This window comes from Antrostomus carolinensis, unplaced genomic scaffold (assembly GCF_000700745.2).
Source record: "Antrostomus carolinensis isolate BGI_N321 unplaced genomic scaffold, ASM70074v2 scaffold55505, whole genome shotgun sequence".
Lineage (NCBI taxonomy): Eukaryota > Metazoa > Chordata > Aves > Caprimulgiformes > Caprimulgidae > Antrostomus > Antrostomus carolinensis.
The window spans coordinates 1-14,160 of record NW_010315411.1 but is presented as its reverse complement, the minus strand read 5'-3'; the positions used below and the strand labels follow the sequence as shown (position 1 = coordinate 14,160).

Below are 14,160 nucleotides of genomic sequence, written 5' to 3'. Positions count from 1 at the left end.
CTGCAGCCCCTCAGAAGGCAGTCGGGGGAACTTCAGTGCAAGCACAAGCTGTGACCCTGAAATACCGGCTGCAGCTCATACGCTGACTGCATCAACGATTTTCTTCTCATTAAACATGATACAAAAAGCTGTTAAAAGTAGGTTTTCAAGCTACATCACGTTCTCATGAACTCCACCTCCATTCAGTATTTTCATATCCAGTATTTCATATTCAGTATTTTCATTTTCTCTTTCATATCCCCCTTTTTTTTAATGTAGCACATTAAACTTACTGCAACAATTACCTTTTTCTTAATTGACAATAGTGCAAAGAGGTGTAAGCTTAGTGCTTTTGCAGACAAAATAAAAACCATGACCAGAAAACGCTTCAGCCAGTAATTATTTTGAAAAGGAAGGGAAAGGCACAAAATGAGTAGAGCTATGAAGAAGATTAAATCAGAAATCAGGACAAGTGCTAACAATAGTACAGTACTATACATTTTTTTCCCCAAGTCCAGACAACTGTTAAAACTGCAAATCATTTAAAAATGATTTTAGTTTATTTGTATTTTGTGCTGTAAGACACTGTGCTTTAATAGCAAACTGCAAAAAAGGCAGTACATATTGCTTTCATTTTATTTCACAATGGAACGTTTCACAAAAACAGTAGTCTACTTTCCTGTGTTTAAGTGACTTGTGATTCTAATGATGGAATGGAATAAGTCTCAAAAGCATCAAGTGAGCAGGAAATATATCTAGTTATATAGTTTATTATTTACAGGCTATATACTAAATGAAAAATATGCAGAAGATGCCCAATAGAACTGGGATTTGTTAGCGCCCATTAGTATCAACCCAGTTTCTAACATTCAAGATATTCTTAGCATTTTAATTGTAAAAATTCCTACGAAATTGGACCGTGGATATTTTAGGCACCAGGAGATTCAAGTTTACTTCTCTCACTGTATTGAAGGGAGATTGGTCAGTAGCAGGGGAAGGAAAATCAGATTATTAAAGAGGGTTTTAGTGTTGGGTATATATAGAAGGCTTTGCCCATATTGTGTCTTCATTCATAGCTGCTATTTTACTTTAAATTTCACTCTAGTCATAGTCAGTGGTGAGAGTCTCTTGCCTCAAGATTTAGTACTAAATAAGATAGTGCAGCTCTACAGTTTTGTTTAGACAGAACAAGATCATCTGAAACACTGAGCAAGGTGAATAGAAAGGCTACACCTATAGTGCAGAAAAACCTAATTAAGTAACCAGTTATATTAATGGGAGGCAGTAAGTCATATTTGCACCCACTCCCACAATATAGTTCAACTCTAATGTTCCTTGGAATTAAGTATTTTTAGTGGAATTAATTATTACTGTGAGTGACAAACAGTGTTGCTTTTAAAATAAAAAAAAGGTGACCAAGTTCCCCTCTCAAAGCTCTGTTAATGCAGCTCATTCCTGCAATTCACTCAGCAGTTGTGCTTTTTAACTAGAGGCCACCCTTTACCTGGAGGTACACATAAGTAATTTAGTGCAAATGCCACTTTGGATTTAGTGTTTTAATCTGTTCCATATTTAATCACTTCAGTATTTAAAAGTTCTAGCGATTAAGACATTTCAAAATGCTGATAAGCTGGGCACATTTCCTACGTCACCACATTCAGCCAGCCTTCATTCAATTTTTGGAGATCATGGGTAGAAGATGGAGTGGGAAAAGTTGCACTATGAAGATGATGTTATTTGTAAATAACACATCTCAGGAAAAGACTTCCAGTAGGACCTACAAGTTATCAGATATGAGAATGTTTCCCCTTTTTACGGGGCTGAAAGTTAACATGTATACATATTTAAATATCAGAAATGAGGTAAAAGAGAAGCATTTGAATTATAAGGCACCATTATTTACAACTTCCATTATTAGCACTCACTCCAGTAAGTTTGAGAGAAGCATGAATCTGGGATTAAATGCAATGCTAAGGAATTTTTCCAGCCCTTCAACCTTCATTTCTGCAGGTGTGTGTGAAGCTACCAAAATTTTACCCGTTGCTGCTTCTGTGATGTCTAGTTAGTAGTGGGAATGTAATCCTAAAAATATGTCACTTCTTTGGATGACATAATACAGGTAACAAAAGTTAAAAGTAAAAATGCATTATATTCACAGGGCAAATGATTAAGTTAAGGTTCAACCAACTAGCATGGTCAAACTGTTCATCTCACTTTCACGGATGGTTTAACAACCCCTTCCTTTACCTGCAGTTCAAACATTTACAACGATGCTTTGATAGCATTGCATAAGGATAAATCAAGTTTTCTAGAAATCCTCCAAATTAGGCTACGTGAACATTGGTCCAACATATCTGTTGAAATGCAGAGTCTCTTATTTTAAGATGTACAAGTTATCTTCAAGTAGGAAGATGCAGAAAAAGCACAAGTGAATACAATTGTTCTGGTCTTACTCAGGTGTAGAAATGAGTTCACAGGTAGGGTACAGCAGTTAATCGATACCAGTTAACAGTCTCCTTGCTCAAGTTGAAGTCCTTCAGTGAGAGCGTAATTCCACCCAAGAAAAAATTCTCTCGTAATGATTCTGCACTGAGCACACTTAACTGAAGTTCTCTCTGTTTCAGAGTCTCCATACTATATCCACTGTACACAAGCTGGAAGGTAAGAAGTCAATAATTTTTGGTTATCCAAATGAAATTACAAAGATTGCCCTTTCTTCTGACTGCCCAGCCACTGACAGATGTCCTAGCTGCGCATTATGACCATTCAGTATGCCTGTTTCTTAGAGTACGGGCTGAAGCACATCCGTATTTTATTTTGTGCTCCCGCTGTTAAGTGTTTAAAAGGAGCAGTGTTTTTAGATGGAAGTACTGTCTACATGCCAAGACTTCTGAACTCTTTCTTCTCCACATTACAAATCAGTGAATCCAGGGCAGGGGGATCTTTTAGTTTTAAGATTCCTCCCCTTCCCCTCATCACTCTTTAGAGTCAGTCTGAGAAATTTCTGCTTATTTGTAATAGTACATTTATCTACTCAGTTGCTTTGGCTTTTTTTGGGTTTGTGAGTTTTGAAGGTTTTTTTGTTTGGTTTGTTTTTTTAAAGAACAGGGCAAAAAAGTTTTCTAAACAAGTTCCTTTGCCATTTATATATCTTTGCACATTCTTTTCAACAGTATTTTAATTACTGCTTAGAATAAGAGACAACAGCAAACCATAGGGAGTTACTACATAAATTTAAACTTGCCATTTCATTGAAAGTTGGGTTTCTTGTCTTCCGGGAGATTTTGGTTTTGCGTTTGGATGTTTTGTGCATATCTGGAAGTAAGTATGTTTTTACATAGGGATTTGGATCAGCACCATCTTCTGTAACCTACAATCCAAAAACAAGACAAGTTAGAAAACTAGTTAGTGCACATCAAGTCAAGAAGGTAACTGACAAAATGGAAACGGTTTTTAGCAGTGAGCTCAGTATCTGTACTTACCAGGTCTTTAATGTGCATCACCATGATAAATAGAGTGCCATTTCTATATGATATGGATAGCTTCACTTCTCCTCCCACTTTGCCTGAGGTAGGACTTGATGGACTTGCATCTGAAAAAAAACAAAAAACCAAACAATTGTTTTCTCTGTAATATTTGTACATTTTCATGAGTACTACACTAATTATATACGGGGGAAAATGCAAGCCTTAGACCATGTTCAGTTTCTGATTTTATTTCTAGTTCTCTAAGAGGGCAAGGCCAGAGGTTTTAAAGATTTTTGCAGTCTCTTGAAAGAACCAACTTGCAGATTCACAGTAAAAACTTCAATAATTTAGTCAAGCCATGAACAAGCCCGAGTGATCAAATACTGTTGCAATTTTTGGTATGTTTTTATTTCCTTGAAACTGAATGCAGGCATATTTGGAAAGGTAGTGATGTGAAGTTTTAAATGAGGGAAAGAATCACACAGAATCACAGAATGTTGGGGATTGGAAGGGATCTTGAAAGATCATCCAGTCCAACGCCTCTGCCAGAGCAGGATCACCTACAGTAGGTCACGCAGGAACGTGTCCAGGTGGGTTTTGAATCTCTCCAGAGAAGGGGACTCCACAACCTCTCTGGGCAGCCTGTTCCAGTATCCCATCACTCTTGTAGTGAAAAAGTTTTTCCTCATGTGTACATGGAACCTCCTGTGCTCCATCTTGCACCCGTTGCCCTTTGTCCTACTGTTGGGCATCACTAAGAAGAGCCTGGCTCCATCCTCCTGACATTCACCCTTTACATATTTATAAACATTAATGAGGTCACCCCTCAGTCTCCTCTTCTCCAAGATAAAGAGACACAGCTCCCTCAGCCTTTCCTCATAAGGGAGATGTTCCACTCCTACAGAAAGCTACAGTTAATGAAAAAAGGTTTAAAAACCAAAATATTGTAAAGGCCTCATACTATAGTCACCCAATTTATAAACACTCCCCAAAAACATTGCCTACCTGTAGGTCTGGCTATTCCATCTATTCCTTCCACTTTGTCATCACGAAGTAATGGATGGAAAAAAGTATAAACAAGATCACACTAAATTTGGAAGAAATATTACATATTAGTTTAATTGTTAACAAGCACGAAAATCTGAAAACTTGCATTGGATTTGCTTAAGTTATTTGAACTCACTTCTGCCACCTCTGAAGAACTGTTCATCAGACTCTGTATGTAGCTGTTGAGCTCCACTTTTCTTTTGGCTGCTACATCTTTTATATGTGTTCTTCCCAGAACCATCTTGTTAGGAAAGCTACGTGGGAAAAACAAGACAGTTTTCAGTTAATTTCTCTGAAGCAAGTACAGTTAAGAGATTTCATTGTCATTTCCCTCCTGAAATGTATGGAGTGGAAACACAGCATGCTAATAGGTAATGACATTATAGAAAGGCAAGGAAATATTTACAGGTAATTCTTATCAGTGATACACAGGCTAAAGACAAAGATCTGCTTCTCTGGCTCTCCTCCTTAAAACTTCGTGACAACAGTTTTCTTTATCCCTTAATTGCCAGCTTTGAGGTCTAGTTTGCCCCTCAGCAGTTTTGTCTCCATTTCAAGCTATTTCTTCTTCCACCCCGCTGGAAGCAGTTTTCTTGTTTCCATTATAATAGTGATGAGCAAGTTAGGAACATACCCTGGTAACTTCCAGAGAGGAAAGAGAATGCCAAGTTTGTTGTGGAGCTCCTGGAACTCATCAAATGTTCGGAAGACAAACGTTGGCTCGACTTGCCCATCTCTCAAAACTCTCACTACATAGATCTGCCAAAAAAACCCCCCAAAACCAAGATAAAAGTAATAACAATATTAGAGAACTGACTTAATGTAATTTTCTTAACAACTAACTCTTTTACTATGGTAACCCTCTTCCTGCATACATATCCCAGTATCAGTGTTTGCATTTTGTAGTAGAATTAGAATTACAAATAGCCCTCCTGTAATGCAAAGAAACATCACATGATCTTCCCATACATAGACCCACGCCTGACAGATGGATAAAGGTAGTAAAGGCTAAGCTGTCCACATTCTCTCTTTTAAGCCTCACTGTAAGCCCATACTGTATAGCAGGTGTACAAAACTATCACATCAGTGCAGGATTACATCTAGACACATATCTGCAGGGCCAGAACTGCCACAAGACTTTTCAGCTGTGGATATGGAGGAAACTAATGCCTAATTTTTTTCAGTCTAGTTCTCTCAAGATTCTAAAGGATTACACTTCTAAAGTGATCATTTGGTGGGCAGATACAAGTGTACTGCATTATGTAAGAGGATTTTTAAAAAATACTAGGGGTACATTCCCAGGATGCACTTAGTCACGTTATTATGAAAGAGAAACAAAGGTTGAGAAACTGCACAGAAAATTCAGTTCATTTTATAGGCAGATGAGTTAAATATATATATTTTAAAAAGTGCAACTGGGAAGAGTCTAGACAGAAGGAGACTGTATCACGTTAACAGTTTCCTGGAAGGCTGTTTTGCCTTAGACCAGTAGTGTTCAAATATTGATTCAGTACAAAGCTGCTCTTCACTTCTAGCATTATTCATCTTTGTTCTACCTTCCCTAGCTGGTGTCTTACCAGACTAAAACATTTACAGTAAATACAACTTGGAAGGAGATGTACATTTGCATATATCAATATAGCTCACTTTTTAAACAACTTGAGGAAAACTTAATTTGAGCTGACTATTCTAGGCCAAACAGCAGTAAAGAAGTTAAAAAAACTCAAAACCACAAACAACCAATAAATTGAAGATGGCTGCACAGCTGTCTTGGAATATGAATATTAATACAAGTCTTGAAGAGTAATCCAGGTTATCAAAATCCTGAGGGCCAACTGTAATGCTTGCTGCCTCCAGTAAGACTGACTAGGAGTGCAGGTGCATTAAGACAGGAAACTATGCTTTTACTTAGAGGGAGCAATTACAACTTTAATGAAAGGTCAGAACAAAGACAGAAAGTGTTGGACTTAATGACTCGTATTCAGGTGAGAGCCATTTTACAGAAGGCAGCTACATAAGCACATAAACATGACTCAAATCCCCATTTTTTAAAAATAATCTCCACCAACACTGTTTCTGTCCTTTCTGCCTCCTTCTAGATCCTTTTCAAGAAGTATCTTCACTCTGAAGAATTTTATTGGATGCTAAAAATACCAATCTGTACTATAGCACTCCTGTGGTTGGATTACCCTGGCCAGCAGCTAAGCACCCACACAGCTGCTTGCTCACTCCCACCCCCTCAGCAATGGGACAGGGGAGAGAAAAAGAGCAAGAGAGAGATGACTTGTGGGTTGGGATAAAGGCAGTCTTTGGGAGGGGAGGTGACACAAAGACAATCTCTCACCATCTCCCACAAGCAGACCCATGCCCAGCCAGTCCCTAGCAACAGCCACCTTGGACGACAACATGCTCCCACTCCCTGCTTTCTTCCCCTACCCCCAGTTTTTATTGCTGAGTACATATTACATGCTATGGAGTATCTCTTTGGACAGTTTGGGTCAGCTATCCCTGCTGTGTCTCCTCCCAACTCTTTGCTCACCTACAACCTACTCATTGCAGGGGGAACAGGGGCAAAGCAGAAGAAAAATAGAAAGCCTTGACACTGCACAAACACTGTTCAGCAACAGACAAATCAATGGTGTGTTATCCACACAGTTTCAGTTGAACATCCAAAACAAAGCACTGTGTGGGCTGCTATGAAGAAAGGTAACTCCTTCCCAGCCAGAGCCTGTACAACTGTTCTTCTCCAGGAAGCAAGCAAGAGCATTCCCATCTAGATTGCAATTATGGGTTTTGTTTTTACTTTAAAGTCATCCACAGTGGAGCTTAGTGTTGGGTGTCAACATTGGTGTGGGTTTCTAAGCTGTCATTATAATCAATGCAGTCAGACTTCAGAAAACTCTACAGCTCATCCTAAATCTGACATTAGCGCCCAACTGAACAAGTAAGTATCTATAGCTGGTTTTACTAAATCTCTGTCAATAAAGGGAACCTAGTTGTCTACCTCAAAGCTAGCTACTTAAGGCTAAACAAGGCAAGCTTCCCCGGACTAACTCTCTGTGATTAATTACTGAGCTTATGGATAGAAGGAGAATGTATCTTGCTGAAAGAAAATGCACAGTATCTTCACTGAGTGGAAACAGATTCCACATACTTACATAGTGTTTATCTGGGTTATATCTCTTCTGATATGTAAACACAGACACTTGTTTGATTCGGCCATCTTGTTTAAGAGAATATGTTTTAGCAGAAAATGAGAGGATGGGTTCATCATTAGAAGGTAGACCTGAGAAACGCAGCTGAGCCAAATTGTGAATGAAGAAATTAAACTTCGTGGCAACACTTCCCAGACTGGATTCAATCAACCTAGAAAAGAGAAAAAACCCATCAAATACTAGAACTCATGTCAGAACGCACAGAAGTAGTTCTGTCAATGAATCAGACTTAAGTTTAAGAAAAATAAAAAACAATTTCTTACTGACAGAGAAACAGCTTTTAAACTAAAAGCGATCAATGGGCTACATAAATAGCATCATATCAGCATTTAATAGAAGAGCAACAATTCAGTTACACTCTATCCACACTCGCCTACTTGTTACACTGGAACCTCATCCCTCCCTCCCCAGTGTGCAAAAGCACTTCCTGAAAGGAAGAACTTCTTTACATGCATTACAAGGTTCCCATCACATACACTGCTATTAAGCAATTTAGCATGCATTCAAAATGCAAGTCTCAAGCAGCCAAACAGAATTATCTGCTCTCTGTATTTCAAACAATATTTTTGCACAAGGTTACTCTTAAAGGCAAAGTATTTTCGCACAAGCATTAATCGGATATGAAACTGATCTTATTTAGGTAGTTTGCTGGTTAACTGATATTTTATGATAGTACAGTGTAAGTATTCAACTTCTACAGATATGTTTGTGAACACCCTTAGTATATTTTTTCAGAGCAGAAAGCTCCCATTAAGAAGATGATGCTGGTAGATATTTTAGTCTTCACTTATCTAGTACCTTGTAAAGAAAATGGTAGCTTCTGCATCTGTTGTTTGGGGCTGGAGAGCATCCTGGACATACTTCAAGTCCTGAACACCACTTAGTTCTGGTAACCCAGAAGAAAGCATCTGCAGAAATTTACAGTTTTAATGCAATAAACCCAATATAATTTTATATTGAAATGATTAAATCTCTTTAACCATCAAATTCAATTTGAAGCTGCACTAACTTGCTCAACGCTAACAGCAATAGTCAACAATTACTTACAATCAGCAGTTACTCCCTTCACCATTTCTGCCGAGTTAAAAGTAGTTAAAACACTTTGCAGTGTAATTTATGGTATCTTCATAGTTTTTAATTATCAGGAAACAGGCAGGTAGTAAAAAAGCTTAAAAGAAAAATCCAGATATAACCTTCCTAAAAAGTACTTCTGATGTTTCTGGCTTTTAAAGCATGCATTAAGAGTTTCTGCAGCATAAAAAGCATGACATTTAATACGATCCAACATGAGAGATCCATCAAGTTTCAATTGAATTTAATAAAATTATTACCAATGAAAGTAGGTTAAGGAAGAGGTTTGCATGTTTTCTTATCAAATTGTAAGCTTGACAACAGAGATCCACGAACAACTGAAAGCGAATAGTGGGCTTTTCACCACCATTAATGACATAAGCCATATCCGATGTTAGCACAAAAGGAGCTCGATCCCTGTTCAAAAAGCACAGAATTCCTAAGTTAATTATAAGGTCTATTCACTTTGTCTTGTGCTTCCTCCTCCCCTCCATCCCCACCTCGAGGTAATGATATTAAATAATCCATTAATGCCATTTCTTGGGTTGGGTTCAGCTGCCCACTCCTATCTCAGATTCCCAGTACATTCAAATAGTACTGGACCTACAGCAGATCTCCTGGAGCAACACTTGGAGGACAGGTTACCTTACAATGCCTTCCATCCCTCATTTCTGGAAGCCATAACACACTAAACCAAATGTAATGACTACATTATCACCTGACTAAAACATAACTCCTCTATCCTGGATATATATCTTCTCCTACACAGAGCATTAGTAAATACAAACTTGCTGTTCACTCTTCTATAATGTTGACATTCACCACTGCTTTTATGAGCCACAGTCTGTTCTCATTTGCTTCACACTCAGATATTCAGACGACATAAACGTTCTGGCATTCAATTTCTTATTCATTGATAAAGTTTACTTAACAAGCATACAATACATGATTGCATGAATATAGCTAAAAAAAGGTGAAACTGTCATACAATTCTATCCAATATTCCTAGAAAAGTATGACACCGAGATCTGTATTAGATGTAAGGCTCCCAAATATTACTAAAAAGTTACATTAATATTTTCCTGTACCAAAACACTTTGCTTCCATAGCTATTGTAAAGAAATTCCCATTGAGATTTGCCAAGTATGTATAGCACAAAGCTCTTAAGGAACAAATGCAATTCAGAAGCACTGAAGTTAAATGATCCTTAGGAGACCAGATTCCTTATTTCAATCTACCAGTAGCTAGGAACAGTAATTTCATTTGAAAGTTGTGCCTATGTGCTTTGACTTAAGCAGTTCCAGAGATCAGAATATGGAAAAAGGAAGCTGAAGCCTTTTCAAAATTAATTCTATACAGTTAAGTTTGAATGCATTCTGGAAATGCTGCGGTTAAACTGGAAGATATTGCCTTCCCAATGAAAACAGCAGATAACAGGAATTTAAAAGTTAATGCTTAGAATTATAAAGCTTATAAAAATATACTAAAAATCACTTCATTCTCTACATTGCTTAGCTTCAGAAAATACCTTTTAAAGCTACCAAACATTTGTGCATGACCCAAAAATTTTCCAAAGTCAATGTGAAACATATGCCCTGTGTTTCGGAGCATTATGTTATCATTGTGGCGGTCACAAATTCCCAATACGTAAGTAGCTACACAGCATCCTGCACAAGAGTAAATGAAGTTTTCTGAAGCCTGGGAAGGAGAGAAAAGAAGCAAATTCAGATCAAGTATCAATGGGAAAAGAACATTCAGGCATTCAACAGTCAATCTTGACAAGGGTAAAATCCAAGCTGGAGAAGAAAGGCCCTAAAATTTGCTTTGTTTCCAAAAATAATGTTCTTCAAACATACAGCTTTGCAAGAAATTGTATATACCACACTTTCTAGCATTTTTTTTTTTTAAATAAATAGAAAAGAGGAGTTGAAGATAAGTCACAAAAAGAAATTAATATTTTAGCAGAGAAGAAAATCATACAATACTGACTTTTTCAATGTGTTGTAACAGCATTGTAGCCAAAAGAAACATTTTATTTTTTGAATCCCATGTGCTCGCATGAGAAGAGGCCACTGCTCCTATACCACAGTTAGGAGCAGCCACCATTCCTATCTTGGATTTGAAGTACATTTTGTCTATATCCAATATAAACTCCTGATGTGAATCCTGAGAATTCTACTGTCTCCTTTCTAGTTATAGAAGGGATTTTCATTTGCTCTTTTTTGAGCATAAGAAAAAATTAAGTTTCCTAAAGACATAAAACTTTTAATGGAATATCTGGAATAAGAATTTCATACTTTCATGAGATTATATTTATTCCTTTTAAAATATATTCAAAAAAGAACAACACTGGAAAAAGTTACCTTTTCATATTCTTCCTCTGTAGGATTATACTTTCGCAACCATTCTGCTAGAGGCTTGTCTTTAAAAGAACCTGTCACTCCATATTCCACTTGAATTTTCCTAAGTGTATCTGAAGCGGGAACAAGCTCTACCATGCCTTTATACAAAATATAACACAGTTTATGTAACCATCTCCTTAAGTTATACTGCATTTTCATTATTCAGTAGAAACTTTGACAATGATGGATTTTACAATCTTGGACTAGCTTCTTTCAAAACCCAGTTAGGTGTAAAAATAGCGCTATTAGTCTACTAAGAATTTCCACAGACTGTATTACAAAGCATATCCTGAAACACATGCAGCAATCCCAGTTAGGCTTACTTTACTACAATTACTTACAGTTGCTAGAATGCACACATAAATTATACTTTGAATGATTACTTTCTACTACATAAACTAGTATTGGTCTATAAGCAATAACTGCAAAATATTTTGATGCTGACATTTCTCATACACCGACACTTAAGTTATCTGGTAATTTTAACTGCTGTCAAGTGTTGAAACAGACCAGACTGTGGCTCCAGAAATAAGGCAGTGGGCTTTACATGTGGCCTTACTTTGGAGATATCATTTACTAAAACAATTTGTACAGCTAAATTATAAAAGAAAAGCATTTATTTTGTTAATAGAATTTTACTTCTATCTTGGCAAGAGCTACTAAAAGCAAATCTGTAATTTACATCCACTTTTCTTTTTCACTTTAATCCTTCAAGTGCTTTAGGAATACTAATATTAGCAGCAACAAAAAAAAAAAAGTAGCATGCTATGTAATCAAGTCATCGTTCAAAGAAGGAAGAGCCATCTGTTTCTCTAAAAAGCAAGTATTTCATAAATAGAAGCTTTTTGCTTTGTTTTGCCAAGCTAAATTTCCAATGTTTCCTTGTATTTAAGAGTTTTCATCATGCTGTTCTAGCATCTGACTGAAATATTTAAGTTATAGTTTATCCTCTTAAAGATCTGTGGTTCCTATTGGCTAGCTCTAGAGAATTAGTGAAAACTAGCAAAAAGCATGTTTAAGGTGCAGGGTGGTATTTACACTCAAACTTAGATTTCTGTGACCCAGTTTCAAACATAAAAGACAGCCCCATATTCCCAAGGAACTTTTACCAGCATATAACACCAATTCTGGGATACTGGGAGGTGGGGGCAAAGGGGGAGGTGTTTTAAATTTTTCTCTGTTTTTGCATGTTTCAATACATAAATGATATTCCAACTCAACTGCAGCAGATTCCAAATACTTCAGAATTTCAGTTTTTCTTTCACTATAACTAAACTTTCAGAATCGGGATTGTTGTGGTACCATTATTTTTTTGTTTTGCAGTAAGGGCATCAAGAAAAACCTTATCTTTTATCCTTATATTTCCTTGTTTGCACCACTGTTCATTGACAACAGAACAGGTAGGAATCTCAGGACACAAGAGAAGAAACACTTAAATGCAACTCAGCCATCGGGAAATTCAGAACAATTTAACTTGCTATACTCTTGAGTACTGAAGTTCCTTGCATGGAAGGCTTCTGGCCTTCCACTGCACAGAAATTTTTTTACTATCAACGTGACAAGAAATTGAAGCGAAGGAGCAAAGATTATAGGCAGCATCTGGTTTTGCACCTCGGTCTTTTCCAGTTGAGAGACACTTGAAGATAACCATCCGTAAATCCAGTCCTTCCTGCAGCCAGATCTTATCCATAATCTTAATCATTTGTAAAGCCAACATATCTTGTCTCAAATCTTCTCCAACCTTAAATGGAAAAATAAAAGGTTAACTAGAGACATAATATGGTTTCAGCAAAACTAAACTTCACAGATTTAATTGCTTTCCATTTCTAGGAAGTGATACAGTACACTACTTACTTCCTCATGGCTACACACTTAAAAAGAGAAATATGCTACATGTAACCTTTCACATGCAGCAGACTTACTTTCACATTTTACAACTTGTTCAGATGTTGGTTTCTAGATACACTAGAACAAACTCACAAAATAACTAAGCTTATTGGTCTATGCTAAAGTTAATTAATACCCAAGAAATAGTGATTACCATTCAACTTTTTTTCTCCAATACATATGTAAAGCTTACCTTAAACATCACATTAATTTCTTCTCCCAGAGGGTCTGCATTTATCAGTGCAATTTTCAGTGGTACTGCATTGGAGCTGAAGAAAGAACATGCCTACAAGTAGATTTAGTGTTAATACTCAAAAAGGACTATTGCTGCTAGCCAGAAAACAAGCCATTCTGACAAGAAGCAGGTTTGACACACAATGTGCCTATTCAGACTTTAAACATTGCGACTGTGGCGAATACGTGCTTTCTTTGAACAAAGAGCCCTTTGGCTGTTATTTGTTGAATTCTTGTACAAAAGCCAATAGTGCTCTACAGTGACGCTTTATACACTTTGAAGGGAAGAGTGAATAAAACATGGATAAATGTTTAATCAGCAGCTTTTTTTGAAATCTGTAAGATATTATTAAATGAAACAGGTACTTGCACATTTCCCACTACTTTCTCATTTATCTGCTTTCAAGTACATACCCATGATTTAATAGTTACAGTAGAGAAGGAAGGCAAGATGAACTGTCTCTCCACACAGGATTAAATCCAGTGTTCACAGACCTTTAGGTTCTCAGTCATGCATGATGACAGTCAAGACTGTGGTTGAGCAGATACTGTCAAACCTTGAAGAGTTTTTACCTGCTTCTCCCTATATTATTACTTGCTGGACCAATAAAATAAAGCAACCGTCTGTCTCCCTGGGTTCAATGTATCTCTTGGACACAGCCAGTAACAGGTAGTTTCACCTATTTCACAGTATCTACTCAATGTTTGAACTTTATAGCCTTGTTCAGTTCTCTCGTTTGAGTACTACTGCAAACATGACTTTTTCATGCACTTTGAATAGTCCCCTGCTTTACTACAACCAGGATTGTTGGTCTCCAAAGAGATAGGGTCTGAAGAAATAGTTATTGCAGATTTTTA

General features: G+C 37.0%; 1 protein-coding gene across 1 annotated transcript; it reads right to left on the bottom strand.

Annotated features, from left to right (window-relative positions):
* Positions 1-2,450: 2,450 nt before the first annotated feature.
* LOC104520259 (phosphatidylinositol 4-phosphate 3-kinase C2 domain-containing subunit alpha) lies at positions 2,451-13,354 on the bottom strand (the record flags this gene model as incomplete). The annotated part of the gene is made up of 13 exons (XM_010167918.1): positions 2,451-2,633; positions 3,224-3,349; positions 3,462-3,571; positions 4,452-4,533; positions 4,630-4,747; positions 5,128-5,252; positions 7,652-7,859; positions 8,507-8,616; positions 9,040-9,196; positions 10,308-10,477; positions 11,143-11,279; positions 12,793-12,922; positions 13,262-13,354. Coding segments are annotated over 13 exons (1,749 nt in total), but the record flags the coding sequence as incomplete, so codon positions are not given.
* Between the last annotated feature and the right edge of the window lie 806 nt (positions 13,355-14,160).